Source organism: Perca fluviatilis, chromosome 3 (assembly GCF_010015445.1).
Source record: "Perca fluviatilis chromosome 3, GENO_Pfluv_1.0, whole genome shotgun sequence".
Taxonomy (NCBI): Eukaryota; Metazoa; Chordata; class Actinopteri; order Perciformes; family Percidae; genus Perca; species Perca fluviatilis.
Genome location: NC_053114.1, coordinates 25,068,000 through 25,094,578, shown reverse-complemented (window position 1 = coordinate 25,094,578; position 26,579 = coordinate 25,068,000). Strand labels below are relative to the sequence as shown.

Genomic DNA, 26,579 nt, shown 5'->3' with positions numbered 1-26,579 from the left:
GCATGTTAACAGTATGTTTTTAAAAGATGATCCATTTAATGATGACAATCCTTGTCAAGTCATCTACAGAGCAGATGAATTTGGTTTTGTTTAATCTCTTTTATCTATGTATAATCATCTCTTACATTCAGCAGCAATTGAAGGATTAGCTTAATAAACAAATTGGGTTTCTCAAGAAATGTTTTGTTTATGTCTTATGTCTTGCTTTTATTGTGAAGCACTGTGATGTATGATCTAGAGAGGCGTACATAAATAAACCTTACTCACTTACTTATTATTGTATAGTGAAAAGATGAAAACATTTTAATACGTTCTGACTACTTGACCACTGAGAAGCATACTGGACGGGTTTGGAAATCATGTGGGTTTGTCATCTTGTGTCCAAATGAACATGCAAAGTTACAGTCAGAACATACAGTCTGAGATGGTTTACATGAGCTGACATTACAAAGATGCTTTTTTGTTTTTCAGTGAATGTTTCAGAACCACAGCACAGAGAGAGTTATGTAGTTTATTTTCATTGTAATTAACCTAAACCTGGGGGATATTACATTTTGGGTGAATATTTTCATTTTTGTGGTCACCTCAACTTTAGATCTGTGGTTCAGCTTGAAGCACCCAACCACTTTAGATATGCATTTAGAATGTTGAGAGATATGCAACAGTGGAATGTAACTACCCACATTTACTAAAGTAATGTACTTAAAGAGTAACTTAACACCAGGCTACATCTCCTGCCAGATTTGTGCTTTGTTGCACATGTAACCATGCCAACAAGTGATGTCACGGGGTGTACACCTCTACATCACTGCAGCAAGGTGAGAGGTTAAACCACTGAAGGGCAGCAAAAACAGGTTTTTCAGTGGTTGTTGAGTTACTCTTTACATTTAAGTGATGTTTTTAAGTGTTACTTAGTGCTTTACTTAAGTAAAAGAAAATACCAAAAGAAAACATATGATCAGTATATCATATAACAAACAAAAATGTTAGTACACTACCCTCTCAACCAGATACAACATTAAAATGCTGTTTACATGTTAATGCATCAATGAAAGTAATCCAAAAATATGTTTTCATTATGCTGATAGAGAGTATGATTTGAAATGCATGACCAGTAAGTAAGTACATTCATTTTACCCATATACATAGGAGCAGTGGGCAGCCGCAGTGCAACGCTCGGGGAAATATATTATATACTGTATGTAGGTAGAAAGTACCATAGACAGTATATAGAATGGACCAACAGATCCCGTTGCTCTGGACGGAGACCAGTGAAGGATATTAGAAGCACTTTTCCGGTGAGCGCTGAGCGTTACTGCGCAGCCTCCAACTGAGCTTGAAGATGTAGATGTGACGTGAGCAACCTGTTTGAAAGTTGTAAGTCTTCTGGTAGCTGTGCCAAGAGAAATCTCAATCATTCTGAATCTTGCAGAGACGGAGAGCGTAGGTATATGTAAGGAGATAACATAGGCACAGGCTAATTATTGCTAACTAACATGCTGGTTAACATTAGTAATTAAACTTAAACAGCTAATGTAAGTCGAAACTGCCTGCAAGCTTCTCCTGTACTGTACAGTAATTCCTCTACTATGCGACAGTAAGTTGCGTGGTTATGACACAATCGTTAGCCTATTTTTACAAAAACGTCTGCTACGGAGCCATAACGTGAGATATAAGGTAATGGAGCCTTTTATACATTGTCGTGTTTCTTTAGAAATAAACAATGGACAAATAGAGTCTTTACACGCTTCAGATGCAAAGTTATTCGCTGTCAAAGTGACGTCACAATGAATGGCAGTCAATGGGATGCTAACGGGGGTGAGTGCTTGTTAGCATCAAAATGGCGCCATAGACGCTATGCTTACCAGACACTCGCTTACCCCCTTGGAAAGTACAGCTACAGTGCCCTTACAGTCATTCCCCGACTGCAATGACGATGCAGAGACACATACAGCGCAGATGCGGAAGACCCAGAGATGCTGACCAATCAGAGTAGATTAGGCTTTTCTTTTCTTTTTTTACAATAAGGGAGCTTAAAGAGACAGCCACTAAAACAGAGCATTTCAGACAGAGGGTGAATTCAGGGATATTCAGACAGACAGTATGAGAAAAATCAGGCGTTTTTTTTAATCATTAAAGCAAGTAAACTTGTTAATAGATACCCGAAATACAAGTATGAACCTGAAAATAAGAATAACATATATGCCCTTTAAGTACATTTTGCTGATATGACTATGTTCTGTTACTTAAATACGATTTTAAATGCTATGTCAATTGCTTGTAATATAGTATTCTTTTTTTTTTTTTTTCAGGATCTGAATACTTCTTCCACCACTAAAGATATGGCTAAAATGTATAATAATGTCACTAAAGTGTATTTGTACATGTATAACCTATCTCTGATAACCTATATCTCTGATTCAAAACTTGGTCAGTGTCTACATGCATAGGCCTACTGCTCTCTGGGCTGCTTGGCTACACATTCATCTGAAATGAAAGACATCTTTGTGTGGGTTGAAATAAATTCCTATGGGCCAGTGTGGAGGATTTCAGCATGACAATGTGTTGCAATGCTGGCAACATGGGTTTCATCCCATCAGCAGCAGCAGCAGTAGCAGCCCTTCAACTCGTGAATATTCATCCTCACTCCTCGGCCCCACCGTGACAATAAACAAGGGAGAAGGCTGAATGCCTGTGAGAGGAGGGCAGGGGGCCAAATCCAGGGAAAAGTGGGGGGCAAACAACCCGTTTCTACGGTAACAAGTCCTGCCTTCCACTCTGTAGCAGGCTGTGAGGGAGACTGGAGCTTTTTTGTCGGTTTTGGTTGGAAAGACATAAATCGGAGTTTATTGAGAAGGACAGGTATCCGGCAAAAAACAGCTAAAGTTTTTCAACGCGACCGGCACCGGGATTCGTGCGTCGCAAAGTGGATTATAATCTCAAAATGACAAAAGCAATGGATGTGAGGAGAAACTCGGAGGTAAATGCCGCCTGCTTTTTTTTTTTTTTTTTAAAACCCGTTTTGGACGAGCTAACATCAGGGTTAAACTATGAGCTAGCGGTAGGAAACCGGTACAAACTACCCAAAACAATGGTCCGAAAACAAACCCCCTAAAAGTTATTGTAAAAAAGTTGCAAGGTGTGTTTAAATGTAGTCGTAATCTCAATGTGACCATATTTGGTCATCGAAATTTTTAAACGATGGAGTGCAGTGAGCAGAAAGCTACAACGCTAGACTTTTTTCCTTCAGCTGACCCTTTGAATGAAGAAAAATGTCCCAGCGGATACAGGCAGTGACTCTGTGGATTGTAATTAGACCAAGTTATCGCTTAAACATCTAAAAAAACAGTCAAACCAGCAGATAAACAGAAACGTAACAGGACTCCAGATTAACTCATTGTGTCCTTTTCCTGTTTTAGTTTGGACTTTGAGGGAGATCTGTTTTGTTCTGGGAGATAAAACCCATATGACACAACATGTGTGAACTGTAAACGTGTACTGTGGGTTTTATTTTACATGCTTTTGGTCATACATATTTTGTACATGGTTGTATACATGCAGTTGTCTTTGTAAATGCTGTATGAACTGTATAATACAGACCTACTGTCATGACATCCTGTACATGTCATGTACAAAACAGTGAAGTTTAGGCTATATGTAGTATTCAAGACAAAGTCCCCCCACAACAAGAAAATGTCGTCATACTGCCTTGTTTGTAGCAGATTACAATGCAATTTGGTGCAAATTTAGGAAGCAACAAGTGATTTTTGGTGCAGATGTGGATCTAGGAATCTTTAAAATGATTTTCTAACACATTTCCTCTACTTTCTTATGATTTCTGGCACTTGGATGAAAAAACATGGTTCATGCAACACATTTTTTTTATAAGAATTTCTGATTCACCTGATACAGATTTTAAAAATCTAGTATTAACACAGAGCAGTACTGGCAATGACATGCTTTCACTGAGTGCTTTGTAGTTTAAATATGGGGAGCTTTGCTGCATCTATCCTGATTATGAATGTTTATGAGTTTTCTTAACAGATTACAACTTAAAGCCTAATGGTCTTATCTTATACACTATAATGCAAACCCTAGAGACGTAACTGGCTTTCTTTAGCTCTCTTTTTTTCCCCCTAAACTCTTTCTATTGTGCAGATCAAACAATGACCTTCCACTCTCACTGGACGGGGCTGTCAACACAAAGCTATTGAGGAAATTCTCCTCTGTTTTACTTTCAGTTAAACAGGAGTGAGCCTGGCCTATCACCAGCCACTTTTAAATGGACTGTTGTTCACTCAACATCATGGTGAACCTGATTTTCTTCTTTCCTATCTATCAAGATTGTTTCAGTGTAATTTGCAGAGGATCTTAAAAACATAACAACAAGGTCTCTTTGCACATAGAATTGCAATAGATTGATTTAACTCATGATCATGATCCACTAGGGCTGAGCGATATGGACAAAATCAAATATCAAGATATTTTTGACCAAATACCTCGATATCGATACCGCAGCGATATTGTAGTGTTGACTATTGGTGCTTTCACAAAATATTTACACAATGAAATGTTTGATAAATAATCATCAGTAATGTGGATATAATGACTAAGTGGGTAAAGGCAAATAATGCAGACTGTTGTAACAGTTACAACAGTCTGTTAAGTTCAGAAAATGACATCACTTTACTGTAATGCAGCCTTTGAAACCAGGAAAAGACAACTCTTATGCCATATTACGATATTACGATATCCCGAATCTAAGACGATATCTAGTCTCATATCACGATATCGATATAATATCAATATATTGCCCAGCTCTATGATCCACATCTTCTTGTGAACAGTCCTGCATATGTAGGTACTTGGGTTGCAAAAAGTAGCTCTCAAGGAAAGAGTCTGCAGCAACAAGGTGTGTGGAATGTTTATTAGGGGTGTCACGATTCTCCAAATCCTCGATTCGATTACATTTTCCATTCTAAGGTCACGGTTCGATTTGATTTTTACATTTTTTTTAAAGCACAGGTTGCTATGCCATTTTTAGACTACAGTAGACTTTTATGCAATATAATATCTGACCTTTGTTCGCAATGTACCACACTACATTGTCAAATTTAAAACATTTATTAACAACATAATGTAACTTATATCTATAACCTGCCATCTAGTTTCTCTTTTGTAACTGCAGTCTTCTTCACAGAAGATGACAGACAAGTTCACAACAAAACAAACAAAAAAAACAATCAGCCATGTCCATAGTCTTCTCTGAACAATTAAGTGTCTTAACAAACTATTTCATACACCACACAGATTAACTGCCATGTAGTCGTGCTGCCAGTGGAAGAATATGGTACACGCACATTGCAGAGCTTACAAACTGTGGCTTTTTTGTCAACAACGCGAACGTTGTCAACATAACTCACTGGAAATCCAAAATACTTCCACACCGGTGACGACAGAGGAGGGTGTTCAAGTTCTGTCGATGGGTCTCCTGCATCTGCAGTTGCTATGCTATCTTTTGACTGGCTGTAGCTAAATTAGAGGAGGTTGACTGACTCGAAGCACTTCAACACTAGTGTTGACGAACTGACTGAATAGCCGGTTAATTAACCCGAGTCGTTTCACTGAACAGGGAGAATGAACCGACTCACAATATTGTGATTAACACATTGTACATTGAAATGGGAATCTATACAGAAGGAAACAGCAAATCATAAAGGTTTGGAACTAGGCAATGGCGAAATATTTCATCCAGTATGAAATTTGTGGATCATTTATTTAATTAAACCTGTTTGAGAACATGTTTATACCTACTCTAATTTGAGCAGCCTTTATATCAGGATGGAGTTATGAAAGAGAGCTGCTATTATCCTGTTAGGTCTTTGTTAAGTTGAACTCAGGTGCTGTAGGTATTTGCTTGGAATGAACAATATGAGCTGCCAGTTTCAAGAATACCATTTTATTTTTGTGGTGGTTAACAGTGATTCACTTAAGTAGATAAAATTCACACATCCTTCCTCCTTTTTTTCATCACTTAACTTTTTAGACCTGCAGCTGGACGGTCAGTCAGTGGTTTTTAACCTTTATTGAAGTGGAGTTGAAGTTGGAGAATGCTTGCTGTTTATCAGTACTTTACCTCACACTCATGCACTTGTTGCTTAGTGTTAAAGTCTGATACTGTTGGCTATAGGTCAGCTCTGAAGAAACAGTTTTGTTCAGGGTCTGGCTGAAGGGAACCACAGCCACAGCTGTTTAGAGTGGAGAGAGTATTTTAATATCATTTCTTTGAAGCAGATTTCTCAGTTTGTGTTGTTCAGGTCACAAGACAATCTTTCTTAACTTGAACCCCCAAGCTCAGCTGAAACTATCAACCACTGAGAAAAAAATGCGTCTTTTAACAAGAAAATCTACTTCCACTTTTTATTGCCCCTCATGATGCATAATCCTGATGTTCAGTTGCCTGGCTGTACTGTAGTATGTGTAAGTTGTATTACAGTTGTAAGTCAGAATCAGGATTTATGTAAACACGTTTAAGTTTTGTCAGTTTGTGTTGTAATACAGAAGTTACAAAGAAATGTCTGTTGTGTGGCTGTCTCAGTTTGCACAGTTTCTGCCTGTGCTACTGTTGAACTCTTGCATGACAACACAGATACATCCCTGAATTATAATCCTAGGTTTACAGCCTCTGACTTTGCTTTGACACTTGTTGCTATTGATCGTACTCTATATTGTGATTGGATTACCTTTGCTCAGTGCAGGGCTTCTCTTTATTGACTCTTGTTTAGGTTTTCTGTTTAGTAATTATATGCGGGCAGCCACACAGTGTAATCTTGTGCATGTCACATTATAATAGGGCTGGGCGATATGGAGAAAATCAGATATCGCGATATTCTTGTCCTAATACCTTGATGTCGATATTGTGGCGATATTGTAGGGTTGACAATTGGTGCTTTAACAAAATATCTTCACAATGAGATTGTAGATAAATAATCTTCAGTAATGTAGATATAATGACTAAGTGGGTAAAGGTAAAAATAATAGAAGAGCTAGAACAGTCTGGTAACACAGAAAATGGCATCACTTTACTGTAATGCAGCCTTTAAAACCAGGAAAAGACAACACTTAAGCCATTTACGATATTACGATTTCCAAAATCTGAGACGATATCTAGTCTCATATCACAATATCAATATAATATTGATATATTGCCCAGCCCTACATTATAACCAGTTGTCTTCATGCACTATTACATCCAGTGATGTGCAATGAATCAATGGGATCTCCGTGATACCATGTCACCATAACATGACATCACCATGTCAACATTAAAACGTCATGCGATGCCTTCATTGATTCAGGATGTTAGTTAATCTAACACTGCTCGCTTCGATACAAGCAGTTCACCATCAGCTTAAATGCCTGAATACAAACACTGTCGGCTGTTTGTAAACCTTTTAGCTCATATACACGTGTCAGAACATGTTGATATTCAGAATAAATTGAGCATGCCTTTTCTTAAAGCTTGCAATTTGTACATCCTCTTTATGAAGTAGATATCCTATAGCCTATAATAAATCGCTAGTGCCTTTATCTTGGAGAATAATTGTTGGATTTGAAGATCATTTAATCCAACAAAAGTGAAGGTATTTCTTTATCTTACGTTTTCATCATGTCCTTGAGGTTTCCCTTTATGAGATCACTTCCAGTTATCTAAGTTAATTCACTGAATACTTATGTCAAGAGTAGTAAGGCTAATGTGAGCGTTGGAAGCCAGAGAATAGTCTAAAGTGAGTTTCCAGTCATTTGTTTCTCTTAGTATTTTGAACGTGTGCTGTAGAAAGTGTGAATTACATAATAGGTCATTAGGGAAAGATCACCTTTATAGTTAAAAAAAACTAATGGCGACTGTTGGCAAGATGTTATGACTGGCTTAGGTGGAAAAGTGTATAAAGGTTTAGCAAATTAATGATGGAAGCAGATTTTTGAATATGTGGTGACATTGCAGGTCCTCATTCCACTTCTTTATTTTCTTGCACTGTCTTCAGAATATTTATCCAACAGTTGTTTATGGGAAAACACATTGGTTCTGCTTTTTTCTTTTTGCTGATTTATTTTTTTTAAAAAGCTTGTGAATTGCACATTTAGATTGAATGACACAAAATCAAGTCTTGGCTTATTGTTTTAACCTACTTAAAGCTGATGAACATTGACAAGTATGCTCATAGTAAAGAAAATGAACGACAACACAGGTGACGTACAAGTTATTGTTTTTGTTGGCTTAGCTAAACCCTGACTTTAAGACAGAAGCAAACAAGAATGCATCGTATTGACTTTATGGCCTTGAAAAAGTCAAAGACTGTGTCAGAGAGGTCAGCTCTGTGACACAGACTCTTGCCCCCCTGCTGCAACTCAGATGGATTTAAGCCTGTTTTCCACATGCCTGCCTCTGCAGCTGTGCATGCTCATATCTAGGTTACACAGAAGGGGTTTTCCTCTGTTTCACAAAGAGAAAATATGCCATGATCACTCTGGAAAAAAAGAAGCTGAAATGGCTTAAAAAGGAGATATAAAAAGATTCCAAGAATAGGTTCCACCTGGCCAATTGAGCTATATAGTGTCAGAACCATGTGGTTGAGTATGGGGGTAATTATATAGGTACGGCTATGTGCCACTGCCAGTAGCATCAACCTTAGTGGTTTTCTTTTACATAGAGACACATTAAGGCTGTCAGAGCATACTGCTATCCAGAGACAGTAGAGTGTAATACATCTGCTTTTCCATCATGTTTGTCCTGTAGTAAAAGGTTGTTTGTGTGAACACGTCTACAGTTTGCGTGTGTTGTAAATGCTTTTATGTGGATTGTATTATCCTGGATTGAATATCAAGAGCTGGATTCCCTTTATGCTCTGTTTTACATGATCTGACTCAATCAAAAGTCTCTCTTTGTCCCGTAGTGGACAAAACTGGTCATTCTGCAGATATTGAAACAATGGCGTGGATCAGAGTGTGGGCTGATGCCTGCCAGTGAGTCAGCCTGGTCTCACAGAATTCCGCGAAATGATCACGAACTGTTAACAGCGCATTACGTGGTGGTGGCATGGAATGTGTGAATATTCCATGTGGCCACCACGGAAAACAATGCCAAAGTAAAGTCAATGAGAAGATGACGTAGCATTAAGAGCGACTACGGTAGAGAGTAGTATGAAAGCCTGAAAATCCACGTAAGGAGGTTGGTTGGGGTGGTGTATGGGTCAAACACAGGACTTTCACCCAGGAGACTGGGGATCGTGTCCCGCGTGTTACATTTCCTAAACCGAACTGTCGCTTTTCTTGTTTTACCCGTAGCCTGGCTCCGCCCTCCTACGTACTTCCGCTCAATTTTAATTTTTAATGTACGAGAGTCTGATAGGACCCGTTCTTCTTTTACTAAACTCAACCGTCCCGTTGTTGTCCCGTGTCCCGTTATTGTTTTCCTAAACCCAGCCGTCCCGTTGTCCCGCCACAACCTTTTCCTTAACTTAAGGGTCCGTGTTCATTTTCGGCGATTCTGTGAAACTGCCACAGATTTTGAGTTAAGGGGCCGTGTTCATTTCACGGAATTCTGTGAGATCAGGTTGCAGCGAGTTGTGACGTCTGGAAAGATTTGAGAATTTGCAGAGATTTTCACTCTTCCTTTCCACATAGCTTCTTGGCTGCCTGTAAGCTTTGCGGTGTTTTAAAAAAACAACAACCTTGAAGTCAGGTTGCTGATCAGCAGAAACCGAGGACCAGGTCAGCCAGAAAAGCCGAGTAGCAAGAGACAGAAGTAGATGGCTGTGGCTGCTGTTGTGGCTGCTACTGCATGTTTCAGGATGAACAAAGATAAACCGAAACAAAAATAAACCCAGTCGCAGGTTAATGAAAGTTATGACATCATAAAAATGATACATAAAATCGTGTCGTGCTCTCATAGTCTGAACATCAAGTGCCAGGTGCTGAGAGAGCGCATATTTGAGTGTAGTCTTTGCTGAATGAAAAACAAGCTCTTGGCATTAGGTCCAGGTGTTTCTGCCCCTCACTTCTGCTTTCTTTCACCCCTTTGAAAACATTCTTTAATACTTTGAATGGAGCCGCAGATCTGATGGATAGGGAAAATATTAGAACATTCCTGCATGTAGTGGAGAGAACTGTGTATCAGGTGATCTGTCAAATGTGACAGGGCCAAGGACGTGCAGACTCTCTTTTGAAAGATATTTTACCTGATAGAGTCTGTCTCTTACACACGCATGCACGCACGTACACACGCACGCACGCACACACACACACACACACACACACACACATGCGTGCACGCATGCACGCACAGCTGATAAAAGACTTACTTTTTAACCACATCTCTCTCTCAAGGACATATTGAACACAAAGGGCTCTTTTATTCCAGGCCAAGTAGTTTAATGGAGACACTGTTGTAGTCCCATTTCAGATATGCTCTTGTTGCTGAGGGAAATATGGGTCATTGATATTCCTCTCATGTTTCACTAGAATTGTACCTTGTACCCAAATAAAATGATTGATTGATTGATTGATGTAATCATTTAGTACTTCTGGTATATGAACACAACAAAACCCGGAAAAACCCTGCCATTACGTCATTAAGATGATGGTGTTGAATATCTCAAAGAGACAGTTTGGCTTTTGGGATTTGTTTTTAAGTCAGAGCCAAAGCCGGACAAACTCTTGGAGGCCTTTTTCATCTCTCTGGGTTGAGTTTGAAGTAATGGCAGTAGCTGCTACATACAGTATAGTGATTAAGTAGAGAAAGAGAACTTTTAACTTCTCCAAGGTAGGATGTCTTGTTTGACAAAGCTATAAGTAACAGAAGAAGAAGTCAAGCTACAGTCCAGTAGCCCTGTAGTTTTTAGGAGTGTTAATATGTATAATAGAATAGTTGCGTGTCCTGTCACTTCAATCCTCCAATCAATGTATTTTATATAAACAGATGTGTAATGTAAACGGTAGTGGTCATTGCGATGAAGTCACTGAGAATTATCACTTGACCCTTCAGTTTCCCTCAGGTCTACAAAGCGTTTTGTCAGATTATTGTAACAGTCCTACTGTAAAAAAAAAAGAAAAAAGATCTAAAACCCCTCTGTGTGCTACCTGCTCATGCAGCACCAAACAGCAGACAGACACAGTTAGAGACCAGCTGGTGGAGCATAGTGGAGCACTTAGCAGCGAAAGAGCCAGATATTTCCCTCAGGAGTTGGCCGAGACCAAAAACAGAGCGAAAAGAGTGAATATTTTGACTTACATTCATCAGGTGCTCACAAACACCACTCCAAATTAATGATAATGTTTCTCTGTATCGGCTGGATGTTTAAATAAGCAACAACCTAACGGGTTTGCCATATCAACTTTATCCATTAGAACTATTGAAGAACTCTAAAAGTCTAAAACTAAAATGTTTTTATAGGAGATATTGGAAAGCATGGATGTACCTATTTGGCAAAGTATTTTTATTTGAGGAACATATAGCAGCATTTTCTCAAGTGAAAGATTGTATTTGGCGCAAACAGCAACAAAAAATGTTCTAAACAAATTTCTTAAATAACACCTTCAGGCCAAAGTGTTTGTGCCCCTCCTCATTCTGTGAAACATCAAACATTTTAACACCAATCAATGTCAGGGTTGTCATCAAGACACTGTAACGATCGAAGGAATCAGCATGAAGTGGTTGACTTCTCACTGTTGACCGTTAGCTCGCCCTTGGGTCCGACATCTCAAGAGAAAATTTGTCTTGAATCTGGTTGAATGCACTTTAAAGATACTCTAAAGCTTTGTTGTTTACGGCCTGTGACTGAGATGGTATCAGACCTCAGGAAGTCAGTTGGCTAACGCCTTGGTGTTTACACTGCAAAGTCCATCCTGGGCCTCCGTGACCCATTTCTATGATTGTAGCTTTCTCAGTCCGAAAATGTTTAATGGTGAATTTATACAAATAAACATTGCTTAACTAAAGTGTGTAGAGCTGACACAATTTAAAATGTTGTTTGATGTTCTTCACTTCTGGAAGCTAATCTTTGTGTGTTTGCTTTGCGGTGTTACAAATTGAAATGACTGAAGCTTCATGTTTCCAATCAGAGAGAGAATACTGAATGTCACTTTCAAAAACATACACTATTTTTTCAGCAGGTATTTATCAGAAATAATATTCTATACAGCTGCCAGTGGGTCTGAATTTTATGTAAGCAGAATATTGTCATTTGGTTTAATTTAGAGTAATATTAAAAAGATTGTATTTCTCAAATTCTGCTTATTTTTGTCTCAATTTCCTTTTTGTTTTGTTCTTTCCAGAATTATTTGTTTTTTTTTATCATGCAATAATGAATACATTATTTAGCTAATTTATTTAGCTAATTTTAGTTCGATTTTCTTATTCAAAAAGACTGTGTTTTCACAGGATAATCTTCAATTCATCAATATTCCTCATCCCAAATGAGACTAAGGCTCTCTGATTTATGGAAATCATTTAATAAATGTTCTAATAACAAAACAAATTGCATGTTGCTTGATGAGTAGCTCTTCATCTGAGTCACCTACAGACTTGATACACGTTTGTCTGTACACATTTGTGTTTAAATCCTGTAGTACTGTCTGCATCACAGAAAATATAAAGTCTTAGTGTTCTATTTTGTTCCAGTTTTCTGTATAGATGCAGAGTTGTTAGCAGGACAAGACAACATCTTTCTTTGATGAAAAATAATGATGCATGCATATCCTATTAGCACAGTCCACAGTTACAGGAAATAACTGACAGTAGGAATGCCCCCCCCTCCGCCCTCTCTCCTCATCTGTCTCTATAGGACTCAGCTCCACTACTGGTTGGCTGGCTTCTTCATACAACAACTTCCTGTAAACAAGCCATGCTGCCAAACACCCTCCCGTCCTCCACCTCTGATCTCCAGGGATCTCCATTTGACCTCCTTATGCACCAGAACAATTGCTTTGAGCCTTCTTGAAAGGGTCATTGCTGCATTTCAAAAAGTGATTTGCAGGGTTAATGGCCAACAGTTTAACTAACTGCTGGTTTGAGATTAACTCCAGGAAATCTTTATTATAAGGAAGATGTCTTAACAGTATTTACTGCTGTTAAGACTTCCCATAGTGTTAAATAGAGCATGTTAAATGAAACTGATCTGACGGCTAAACGATTTGCATGGCTAGATATTACAGCTGGACAGATAAATTGTCTTGGCTGATATATCGCCCAATATTAACTTTTCACAAATAGATCAGTATCTGTGTATATGTTGGCCGATAAGTAAGAATAAATCACAGCACAGAAATGTCTGTGTTTCTTTTTTTACAAAGCCACAGTTAGTACATATTGTGGAAACACATACATATAAAAAAATATCAGGTGATCTATCGTTATGTGATTTTTTTAACACTCAAATATCGGACTCAAAATTTCAGTATTATCAGGCTGTACTAAATATCACTAGGAATAAGTGAGCAGATGTGTGAGTTTCTTTTTAAAAACTCAGCCTTTAATTAGACAGTCTCTGTTATCTGCCGCTGCTTTGCGACTTTGAGACTATATAAAAGCAGTTAATTATCAGTAGCCACTCGAAGGCAGCAGGTCTGCAGCCTCTTAAATTAACATGTGCTGAAGTGCAGTGCCAGACACACAAGGATCCATTGTGGTGAACTTGATTAAATCTTGCACAACAAACACTTCAGTAGCTGCAAAATAACTACCAAACCTTAATGTCTATGCACACATCAAACTGGTCAATTCTTCTGTATTATCCAGGTTTATGTCATTATTCACAGGGTAGCACTAATGTGAATAATGGGTTTCTTTCTCTCGCTGTGATCCAAACGTGGACCAGGACCTTGTTTAAATATTTTCAGTTTAGCTGTTTCAGTGGCAGCAATGTATTTATGTGATGTGTGATGTGAAAATAGACATTTTTTTAAGAGGAGGAAAGCTGTGCCTGAAGCACCGGAGTTTCTTTGGCACAACATTGTCCACATGCTGTGCTTTTTTATGCCAGTTGTTTCAACTGCAATGTTGACACTGTAGATTCAACATGGCATCTGTGGTGAATTGGGGTGGTTTGTAGGATTTTTTATGAGCTTGCCTAATGAAAAGTTGTCAATCTGTGATTGAGAAAAGTCAATTTAAGGAGTGTTAGAAGTTGTGTCAAGTCAAGCTAATATTGACTATAGGGTTAAAGTGATCCTTTATCGAGTCCTTTAAAAATCCTATTGTTATTGTTAGAACCTGTGTTCATTATTTGATGCCAAAGTTAAGCAGAGCCTGACCAAGATTAAACCCAGGTGGTGAGCATAGCTGCAAAGCCAGGTAACATGAGTTGACCTGTTCTGATGCCACACCCAATTTAGTTTTGGGTCCTGACTGTGGTCTTACAGGAATTGTTTTTTGATCTGGCACTGGATTAAAAACCATGTTCATGACGAGTTTGGATGATTTTGTGAATTTACTAAATCCAATTCCATTTAATATATTAGTAATAGTCTGAATTCCTGATTACACTCATTGACAAATCCAAACAACCTTAGAAGAGTTTTAGTTTTGCAGCATGAGTTAATGAGTTTGTTTATTGAAATGCGTGGGATGCTGCAGCTTTTTTGAATGTTTCACATCCTTTGTGTTTGTCCATCAGGTGAGTGGGCGGTTTGCAGACAAACATGACTGCCAACAAGAGTTCGAAGGCGGTGCCTCGTGCAGGAGGGGGTAAAGCTGCCCGGGACGTCCCCGACAGGTCAGTGACATCTGGGACATCAGGATTGGGCTGGTTAATGTTCACTTCCTGTTCACTTCATGTCACATTGTTTCAGAGCATCCATCTGACTGAAAGAGAAACAAGTGCTGTACTGATTATCAGTTCATTCATTTTTAACACGTCTTTCTCATCGGTGATCAGTCTGTAGTAGTTGTTCTTTTTTTTCCCACTCATGGGAAAGAACGACTGATGATTGTCTGTCATGATAAGACTTCCAAAGCTTTTGCAAGTACGATCCTGTATCCTGGACAAGGGCCCCATCCAACTCTGAACTGTGAGTACTAGTGAGCAGCTGAAGCTTGTGTTAGCATGTTGAGAACTGCCAGTGTCCTACTGGGAGAGAAAAACAAACTTTGGGAATGATATGTAATATCTAGACTATTGGTTCTTACAATTTATCATCCTGTCCATTTTCTTTAACCAGAAAGTTTTCTTAAGAACAGGCTGATATCACATACGGTAGTTACACATGATCATTGTACTTCACAGCTGTGAAATGTTGTCTGTGTTCGCACTGTCGCACCACTTTGTGAAAGTCTGATAGCTGCCAAGTATTAATAATTAATTAATATATAGTAATGCTACTATTTGATTGGCAGTGTTTCTTATTTCTTCCTTCCTCATTTTTTTGTGCTGATGAGGCACACACACACACACACACACACACACACACACACACACACACACACACACACACACACACACACACACACACACACACACACACACAACAAGACAATATTTCATACTCCGCAAATCATAAAGTAACCTGTGGCTGCTGGTTTCTGTAATTGCTTGCAGTATAAATTAGTCCTACTGGAATTGGCAAACCGCACAAATGTTGATCATAATGTTAATATTATGATTTAGATAAATGGCATTCATTTGCTGGTAAATGTGCATGTTCACCACTATTCCCAAGGTAAACTTGGTGAATCTAAATGAGAGGAAAACACTAATAACAGCATCACAGCCTTCTCACCCTGCCGATTGTATTCCTCTAACAAGATAATTGTGCATTTAACCTCAGCCTATTTTGATAAATGTAATTGTCATTGTAATAGAGCCTCACTAACAGCGTGCTGTCCTCATGGGCTCATGTTACCCCAGATTCTTAACAATTGACAATAACAAAGGCGCTTTGCAGCACCTATGTTTTAACAGATGGAGAGAAATGAGTTGTGTTGGATAGTGCTACACAATGAATTCCTCCAAACTATGAGATCAACCAAAGAGGTGTTTCTAGGACAAATTACACCTACAGCGAACTGTGTAGCCTCAAGTGGCATACAGTTTCGGTTTAGTTTATTTTGAAGATGTTAAAAAATGAAATTAACAGATATTAAAATAACAGATATATAAGAAAATGTACATTTCAGCACAATCTTCCAAAATTATTGAATAAATGATTAAAATAAGGAATTCCCATGTTCAAAAAGGAGAAGGAAGAAGTTAAAAAAAACTTCTCTGGTCCTGCCCCCTTTTTATATTTTTATACTTTAATTAAAGACAAAACAATTTGATGCTTCACTTATTTATATATGTATACATACACATACATGTACATTATATCTAACTACCTACACGCACATATACACATGCATAGACACACATACATGCATACACACATACATATAAAAAAATTTTTCTTTTCCATCTATGTACTTCTTTTCCTTCTATCTACATCAAACTGAATAATAACCCATCCAAAATAGACATAGTATATGGCACCTGGCACCTGGGACATGGTACATGGCAACATGCAGCAACATGGTGAAAAAAACAATACAAAGTAAAAAAGAAATAAAAATGTAGGGTGTGCATTATTCTTGTTCTGTGATCTTCTGTGAGGGAATCATTTAAATTAATGTCCTGGACCTCAAAGATCACAAGCAAATACAAAAGCAATGGCGATACAAAACACGCTGACAGAAGACTGGGCTGACAGAAATCCACATTCATTGAATTTATTTTATTTACTGATATGTAAGCTAATAAAAGCCTATATAGTATAGTTTTTTTAATAGTTTTATCTATGATAATGCATAAATGAGTGCTGATGGATGATAAAGTGTACACTTGTTAAAATTATAATAGTAGAAGTGGTGTTTGTGTAAGCAGTCTGCTCCCTCCATCCTGGTCAGTAACAGGAAGTGGCCTGTGGTTAACATGCCCTGGAAGCCTGAATGAAAGCCAGAGGCCGGGTTGGGACTGGCATCCAGCTCTTTGTACAGTACTGTATGTGTGGGCAGCCCAGCTGAAGTTGTCTAAACTGGATTTATATTTACAACCATTATCCAGACTACCAGAACCCCCTTAAAGTCCCCGAAATTCTGCACATATTTTCTTTTTATGTCTAATCAAGAGGTCTTCATACTGCAGTCTACTTTTTATTTTACAGCATAAAACGTGGGGTATACTCGCCGCAGCCGACCTGTCGAGCGCCAGTGTGGCGTCATGGAAGCGCCGTAACTGTTTATACTCGCGCGTGGTGGTCGGGACACTAGTTGCAGTCTTCTCCTGAACAGAGGTGGCGCTAATGAGGAAAGGATACAGACTTTGCTATTTCTAGGGACTAGAAGAAGAAGAAAAAGGTAAACAACAGCAGAACTGGCAGCAGTGTTGATGTCAATGTTTCGATTTGATTCAATGACCTGCTTCGTTCGATCAAGCCTTTCATTTCATAAAAGAACTCAGCTTAACCCAGTAAGTTTACATGAGAGACTTGCAGTCACTCTGAGAGTCCTGGCATCCGGTTACCCCCGAACTTGTCCATGCTTCCTGTTTCAGCTTTGTTGCGCGCTGCTGAAAAGAAATAGAGTGCTAGGCACCCTCTGGACGCGCACTCCAAATCCTGCAGTTCGGCTGCGGCAACTGTAAAATGGCCTTTAGGAGTAATCCTCACGAAACGAGGTCATAATATTGTAAAATCCATATTATTTGGTGGCTGATTTTACTTTTTGTGGTTGATTAAATCCAACGCTATGCAACCAAATTTTTTTTAATGATTAATTAAGTACAGTGATACAACGTACATAATAACTTCATAATATATAAACAAACATGTATGCAATTTTTAATAATGTCGCCAAGTCAAGGATCATATAAAATCAGTCTACAGTCTCCAAGTTTGTAAAGATTCAGTTCAAACTAGTCACTTGTATGTAGTGCACTTAGGCTATATAAAATGAAACATAGATGCAGTCTGTTTGAAGCATTCACAAAGCACAACTTGAAGCCAGTTTGAATTTTCTTCTACATTATCTTTTTATTGCTTCTTTACTGTCACATTGGTGAAATCATGTTTGAGCGTGGAGACAGCGGTAAATCCTCCCCATCTTGCAACCTCAGCGGCCATCAATCCAAAGAGCAAAAATTTAAATTGCTGCAATTAACTCAATAAACTGTACTGTTACTGACATTAGAAATACATTACTAAGTGTTTAGTCTAGTTGCTACTAAAACATTCCCATTGATACTTAGCTTCAGAGACACCGCCTCCTCTCTGGCCATATTCCTTGGCAGAAGTTTAATTGGGAGCAGCGAACCAGTAGGATTTTAAAGTGCCAGACAAATAGCTCCCCGATGAAGCACTGCAACATGTCATGTGTTATGCTGATTAATATCAGTGAGGGTTAAAAAAGTATTTTCTTCTTGAAACCATACAGTCTGTTTGACTTATGGTGGGGTTTCAAATATGACATATGTCTGATGGCATTTCACCTGAGATTGGAGTTTATATTTACATTAATAATCAAAGCTCAGTTCATTCATAGCGTAGGAAAGATGACCTGTTGATGTATATTTTGTTTTAAAAATATTTTTGGGACATTTTAGGCCTTTATTTGATAGGACAGCTTAAGACATGAAAGGGGAGAGAGAGGGATGACTTCAGCAAAAAGCTGCAGGTCGGAATCATTATATGATGATCTACCTACCTCTATTGATTTAACTGAGACGTTGTACCTCTCAGTTAAATGTCGGGATCATGTTACTTTAAGTCTCCCTGATTAGCATTTCTACACAGTATATAAACATTGAATAAATTGTTTATAACACACTTTTACGTAATTGTAATTGTAAACAGGTATTTTTTATTATTAATGTATTTATCAACAGCTATAACTCCTGTATAAGGGGAGGCTGATGTAGTAACAGATCATGAATGACAATACAGTAAAACACCGTTGTCTTCAAGGAGAAGGTCTTATTGTTGTCAAATACTGTACACTAATAACACTTTTATGTGCTTACAACTACATTATAGTGTGTTACAAACTATTAAATGTTTATATACTGCTTATAAATGCTAAATAGGAGGACTAAGGTGTTACCAAAATGTCTTTTTTTTTTCTGAAGAGTTCTACTTGAGTTGTTTAAAAAAAAGGGGGGTTGTGTTTGTTGTGGCAGATTGTATTTGTCGAGAACATGTTTCTTTGTTTGTAATTTAATTTATATGTAAGAATGTTGTTTTGCCACTGCAACAGTATTTTGCAGTGGTGAAACAACCAAACTCACATGAAATGAATTGCTTCATAAGAGCTACAGTATCATATTCAGTTATTTTTTGTTAACCAAGCAGGACGAAATCATGTTCAGTGAAGTATCAGTTCAGTATCCAAAGCATTGTGTGCTTAAAAATCTATTCATTTGACTTAACAATACTACAAACCAGCAGTAAAAGGTTCCAGACATGAGTCGGAATCTCAAAATGTCATATTTCTTCAGGGGAGGTAAGATAAGATGCATCCATCATGCCTGCAGCTTGCAGGTTCCTAGCAGTTGTAGAAAAGTCTCCCCACCCTGGAGCAGGGGGAATAAAACCAGGGAAGGGCAGGTAGCTGTGAAGTGAGATCTGTCCCAACCTGCAGTGTTGGATCACAGTCCGTAACACTCAGCTTCCTCCTCCCATAACGCTTGTTATTCTAACCATGGCTGTGACATCAGATCTCCCAACGCTTCACTTTCGCAAGACTTAGCCGGCTTCCAAGTCATGACAAGGTTTCTGAAAGACTATGAGTAGTAAGGTGTCAGGAATCTACAGGGAAAGATTGTCTCTCTTTGGAAATCTTAAAGGAGGTGAGCACCGTGAGAAAGTGTGTGTGTGTGTGTGTGTGTGTGTGTGTGTGTGTGTGTGTGTGTGTGTGTGTGTGTGATATAGTCAGCAGTGAGCGTGGGACAACTGTAGCGACTAGTATCGCTTAGAAAAGCTTTTCAAGACCAGAGAGGAGCAGTGAGACTTTTACAGGTAATACCTCTGTAATAAATCTTGCTTGGAACATTGCTTTCTGTGGGAGGTCCACAGTGATTCTTCTCTCAAGTTAGTGTGGTTATGTGGAAAAATCCACAGTGGCATTTTAATGTAATTTGTATTTCCTTTGGCCTTTTTAATCTCATGCTGCCAAAGACAGAGTACATTCCTGTGGTTATTCTTAATACGTGGCTCAAGTTTTCATTCTGTCTTTGATTTTGGAAATTAATTCTGAATTTTCAGCTGAGTCTACAGTTTTCTCCCATCTGTTCTCCATCGAGTTTCTGGTAGTTTTCATGCTGCAGTGTTGAGTGGATTTGTTGGAAGCTATGAGGCAAATCATAGTTGCCTCTTATGGTTTATTACTATCTGTTTTGTTTTGTTTTATCTCAGAGAAACATTTAAATGTTTACAATGTTTGTTCACACCTTTCTCTGTGTTGTTCAAGGTGCCAGTCTACATCCCTGTGTCCGGTTCTTGCTGCCAGTCAGGGGCAGAGCCAACAGCCTCTCCTCAGCGACGGTGAAAATTCTGGGAAACAGATTAGGTACGTCAGGACAGACGGCAGGTTCCTGGTACGTGCTGGCTGGAAAAGCAAGACCGCTACCCTCTGCAGTGGTGAGTCTCTCACGGGCGACACTGACTTCCAGGGCCGTCTCACCAAGTCGAAGAGCATCAGCTGCCTGGACAACAGGCTCTCCATCTATAAGCCTCCAGGTCAAAACAAGTCCTGTCAGGAAAGTCAGGAGCAGAAGGAGCCACAAGGGGAACTCTCTCTGGGAGATGGACTAAATGGTAGGCCACTCAGTTGGAGCACACTCTCACTAGGACCTTCCTCTAACCAAAACCACAAGCGCACCCTCTCTCTCACCCGCTCAGTAGCAGGTGTTCCCCCCACCACAATCCGCAAAAAGATCTCAGAATGGGAGTGCAGAAGGGTGGCTCTGCCTAGGATGAGCTTGTGTCTTGATAAAAGAGGAGGAGAGCGTGTAGGGGGCAGTGAGGACTGCCCCAGCCTCCTCTCTTCTCCCTGTAGCGAGAAGACATTTGACTTCAAGGGGGTTCGCAGGATGAGCACAGCTTTCTCAGAATGCTCATACACAGAGGAAGAGGAAAGAGTTTCAGACAAAGACGGCCTAGGCCGCTTCCAGAAAAGGACAGGCAAGGCAGAGTCCTCAGGAACATTTGTACGTTCCCTGTCTGCTCGGAAGGAGACATCAGCGGTCCTCAACAGGATACAAAAGATAGAGCAAGCCCTGAAGGAGAATCCCAGCCCATCCCCTCCACGGTATCTGAGTAATTGCTATGCTCCCGACAAGACAAGACAAAAGTCTTTTGTGATAGGTGACGACTTGGACAGTACATGCACCAGTAAGCGCAGCAGCATTTGCTCAGTGGCCACAGAACCAGATGCTGTTTTGGTGCCGGATAAGCTCTCTAAACTCAGACAAAGGTTCAGTGTGAGCTCAGTCAGGTCTGAGAGCCCAGAACCACCGAGCCAACAGACCACTGTTGGCACACCGGTCAACCCCTTACCTAAACCCAAACGCACTTTTGAGTACGATGCCAAACGGGACCAGAAGGCCGCGTCGCCAGCCAATGGACTACCTCCAAACAGAACCTCTGAGTCTCCCCCGCCTCTGCCCTCGACCCCTGCACCCAGCATGACACGAGCTGTAAAAACCGAGGGGAACACCCCAGTGAGAACACAGGACAGGTGAGAATATCAGTGTGCTTATGTCTAAAGACAGTTTCTCTGTAAAAGTCAAGGTAAAATTCAATGTTTCGTTCATTCAGTCACGGCAGGCTGCCAACTCAGTTTTTGGTGCCACAGCAATCTCTGCCCTCATGTTAGTTGGCATAAAAATTATTCAAATGAGTTCCACCCAGTGAGCTATAAAGATTTGGAATTAGGGAGAAAGTGAGCTCTGGTAACAAATCGGTACACAGTATCTGCAGAAAAATCTGAGCTAAGGTATTGGAAACTGTAAAACTGAAAAAGTTGGATTGGTGCATCCTTATTGGGCACTATGAATTTGTTTAGATGCCTTCAGAAAGTTCTTTCTTTGGAGTTTGAAGAGTTTCTTACATATCTGATAGTCTTGTGAGGAATTTGGCTCACAGGCTAAGTGTTTGCTTTGTTGGGGTTGTAAGTTACTGATTAGTGTGTCTGGTTGTGGTGTTGGAGCAATCTGCTCTGGTTCTCCTAACTTTAATTTAAGTAAAGGATTTGCATTTGAATCAGTTTCCTAAAAGACCACTGAAGAATAACAATAGTTTTGTTGTTATTAGAGCACAGAGTTCTTGTCACTCTAGCTTTCCTAATTTAATCAAACTGAATAATGTCATCATAGGTTTATCCTGAGGTAAATGCCTACAGGAGATCATTAAAGCAGCTCATACTAAAAATAACTGATGATTTATTTGACAGCTCATTTGCAATGTGAGATTCTTTCTGGAAATTCATTTTGGTCCATAAAAAGAGTTGACAATTTAAACACATCTTAGCAAAACTCTTGTATATTTTCATTCAAAAAGAACTTCACTCATACTTTGCCTGTACCTGACTATACCACCAGTGAAATCCAACACTGGATTATTGTGCCCCTTTGTTGCTTAAATATTAGCTGAATCTCGATTAGCTGAAGTCTGTTCATGTTTTTCTTCTTGACTTATAGCTCTCAGGATCAGGCGTCCTCAGTTTGAGGGTGGGGCCTCTCCAGATTGTCCCTATGTAAAATGGGGATGAAATCCTCAAATGTTCATCCCTTGGACTCTGTGTTTAACATTCCTGTGGCTCTAGCAATTTCAGACCAAGTTTAAAAAGCCACAAGCTGTCGATGGCGCGACATGACCATACTGTAGATCCCTGCACTAATGTAGCCAAGTGCTCGGCAGTGCCTTGACATGTAATGGGCGCCTTGTACTATGCAGAGATAGTAAGATATCAGCATGTTTACTTGCGACTTAACAGGAAGTCCCTTGTGATTGGAGCACATGTTGATTCTGGTGTTTTTGTGTTTTATAATTAGTGGCACCTCATTTTAAAAATTTTAAGGAATACGACAGAGCTTTCGACTTTCTCTGTTTCTAGTTGGCAAGTGGAGAAGAAGTAAAACCGGCCGTCTGGACTATTTTTAACACCATCTGGACTTTTTCTGTTTACTCTTTTCTGTCTCCACCTTCCTTCTTTTGATTTTGTGTATGCAGCTATGTAACATCTTTCTCCATCTTGGTCTGTTTTGACTTTCTTTATTTCTTCCCAGAGAGTCGTGTGAGTCGGAGGATGCTACGAGGCTGCTATCTTCATTTCCGTCCCCACCTACAGAGAATGGCACACTAACCACAGGCACACGGAGTCGACCCAATGCCAAAAGCACTTTAGAGGAGAATGCCTATGAGGACATAGTAGGTAAGCACATTTGGTTCAGAAACTGCTTTGAAAACATAAGAGAGGACCTTCATGTCACTTTAATCACTCGCTGGTCTGACCCGGATCACTCTTTACAGGTTACAGTTTAGAGCTGAAATGTTGAATCGATTAGTTGATCAACATAAAATGAATTGGCAATTTGTTTGGATAATCAATTAATAAAGATAATGATAGAATGATGATAAAATATTTCCGGTTTCAACTTCTTGAATTGTGAATATTTAGTGTTATATGATAACAAACTGAATATATTTGTGTTTTGGACTGTTAGTCGGACAAGGCACTTTAATATGTTAACCTGGGCTTTGGCATATTGTGGATGGAAATTTTCCACTATTTTCTGATATTCTACGAACAAATTATTCAATCAATCAAGGAAATAATCATCAGATTAATCGTTAATTAAAATAATACAATGTATCTCATACTCATCAAATCATGTAATTGTAGACATTGGATATAAGCGAGACAGTGACAGTATGTTTGCTTTACAAAAGTCCAGATAAGGCATTAAAGATCTTAGGTGATACGCTGCAGCACTGTGACTAAGTATTTTTGACACAAATTTTGTATCTATTACTATGTTCCTAATCTTTTTTACTATAAATTGAAAATATTAACAAAGTGTTAGTTTGCATTCAGAACCTTCCACGAAGAGGAAATTCATGGTTTATGAATACAACAGTGGTCGAAGACAGTAGTCAGATTTTGTATTGAAAGTGATAAGATTAGGGTGGCACCAAAATCATGGTTGCAGCTGTCACCGTGGTCCTGCTCTGCGCCCTGCTATGCCCTGCTACACCCTGCTATGCTCTGCCATGCCCTGCTATATCCTACTATACCCTGCAATGCCCTGCTACACCCTGCAGTGCCCTGCTATGCCATGAACTACTACAACAACTACTATTTCTAGTCATAGTTCCATTATCTTTATTGTGACTATAATTGCCACTGTTCATCACACCCCCAACTGGCACCGTCAGACACTGCCTACCAAGAGCCTGAGTCTGTCCATGGTTTCTCCCTAAAAGGAAGTTTTTCTCACCACTCGAGGTTTCTGCCTAAAAGGATGTTTTTCCTCCCCACTTGCTTGCTCTTGGGGGAATTACTGGAATTGTTGGGTCTTTGTAAATAATAGAGTGTGGTCTAGACCTACTTTATCTGTAAAGTGTCTTGAGATAACTCTTGTTATGATTTGATACTATAAATAAAATTGAATTAATTGAATTTATAGCCCCATGTAGCATGGCCTAATGTAATAAGATTGTGAGGGTAGCCCCTCCTCCTGCATCTGCCTCATGTAGACGCTCAGCCTGAGCATAAGATAAATAGATAGCATGTGGTTGTATAGGTTTTATTTTTACTGTAAAGATTGACTGGTTGTATACATATTTCCCACTGCTATGCAGCACTCTACTAACACATATTCATAGAGGATGAGAGCTGAACTCTCACAGTTAAACTCTTTTGTCCACAAAGACATTGTTAACAGCAATAGCCACAATTCTGCAATCGTAAGATAAAATTTACAATAAAGAAGATCTTTATTTTGTTGCTAAATTTTAAATGTAGAGCATTTACCTTTTCACATTGCAACTTTGCAAGCGACACGTGTATCTCAGGATCTACTTAAATGTTTTTTGAGATAATGTGTGTGTGTGAAATGCTGGACATGTTGAAGAGCCAAATTCCTTTCCACTAGCAAATAACCTCAGGCCTTCTCTCCAGTCCAACTGCCAGTTCCCCCAGTGCAAACTTAATGTGGTGGAAATGTGTGTCAGTGTGAGTCTCGAGATGGAGCTTGGATTTCAGATGCAGTAAAACGTGTTCACACTCGGAAATATTGTTCCTGATAAATGCTCAGTGACCAAATAAGATCTTAAGCAAGTATTACATTACATCATGGTATTTCTATAAGTAGATGTATTGTTCTCGAATCAGGGATCAGCGTCATGCTCATCAGCGTTTGTTTTTAAGCTGAGGATGTGCAGCCGCCTCAGAGAGAGAGAGAGAGAGAGAGAGAGAGAGAGAGAGAGAGAGAGCATCAGGGCATGACTGATTTTCATGTGAATCCCAACAAGGCCCCCATTGTTCACCCAGCACTGTGAGCGTGGAGTTTGCAGTTTGGAGACACAGCTTTTGCCAATCTCTGTTTGTTCCTCACAAAGACATTGTCTCTGAGTAAGTTTGATATTGCTCCAGCTATTTTAACAAAGCTTTCCTACTGGAGGAGAGCAGTGGTTTCCACGACCACCACAAAGTATAGGTCAGTTGATCCATGTGAGAAGCAGCCACAGCAGAAGATGAGCCATGTTTCGGTCCCTCTACTTCCCTATTTTAACAAGCATACTAGGTTTCATACAGAGAACCAGAAGTCCCTACATATTTAGCCCATGACATCTTGGCTTCCTTAGCCGCCTAGGTAGGACATTCGCTCACACCATTTGGGTTTTTGGCACCCGTGCTTGATGTCATTTGTTTACCTTAAGAGTGCAAGTCATTTGTAACCCATGCTACAGTGTTACTACAATTGAATGATTGATTGTGATATTAGAGGACTGTTTTAAGTACTTTTGACTAGTGGAGTCTCTAAATGGAGTGCCAATGAGTGATCTGTTTAAAGGCAGATGAATCACACCCTGTGCTAACACGATGATTCAGCTGCTTGCATAATAGAGTCCCGGTCTTCAAACTCCCAGCTTTGTGTTACCTTCGCTGATGTAGTTTGTTAAAGTGTTGTCTGCTCTTACTCGTGTGAATAAATCTGGGTGACTGTCTGGTACATGTAGTGAGTGATTCAGATTTGGACCTATGATTTTGTTAATCTGCCATGTGCATTCTCCTACACACTTTCTCCAGTGTGGTCACAAGCAGACTCTCTTTATGATGGACACACTATATGGTTTGTGGTGCCGCCAAATGTTTTTACAAAACTGTAACCTATTTTTTCATCCCGTGCACATTTCTGTTTATGACTGAATGGGTTTAGCGGGTGCCGCTATACTGTAGCTGGTCCCCTTCATGGGGTAAGCTGATACTGACGTTGTTGTTATAGTTTGTTCTATGCCTCGCCCTGCCTGGAGAGCCCATTGTATACACAGAA

The 26,579-nt window shown here is 39.4% G+C and overlaps 1 protein-coding gene across 3 annotated transcripts in view; it reads left to right on the top strand.

Moving 5' to 3' along the window:
• dennd2b (DENN domain containing 2B) overlaps positions 1–26,579 on the top strand; it is a 54,480-nt gene that overhangs the window by 2,787 nt on the left and 25,114 nt on the right. The window contains exons 1-4 of one of the 3 annotated variants that reach the window (XM_039794717.1): positions 2,671–2,980; positions 14,673–14,771; positions 20,492–21,760; positions 23,310–23,455. In XM_039794717.1, the coding sequence (XP_039650651.1) occupies positions 14,698–14,771; positions 20,492–21,760; positions 23,310–23,455 (1,489 nt within the window). In that variant the 5' untranslated portion in view covers positions 2,671–2,980; positions 14,673–14,697. Of the gene's footprint in view, positions 1–2,670; positions 2,981–14,672; positions 14,772–20,491; positions 21,761–23,309; positions 23,456–26,579 lie in introns of those variants that run through there. The other 2 variants (XM_039794715.1, XM_039794716.1) reach the window with 2 other exon arrangements.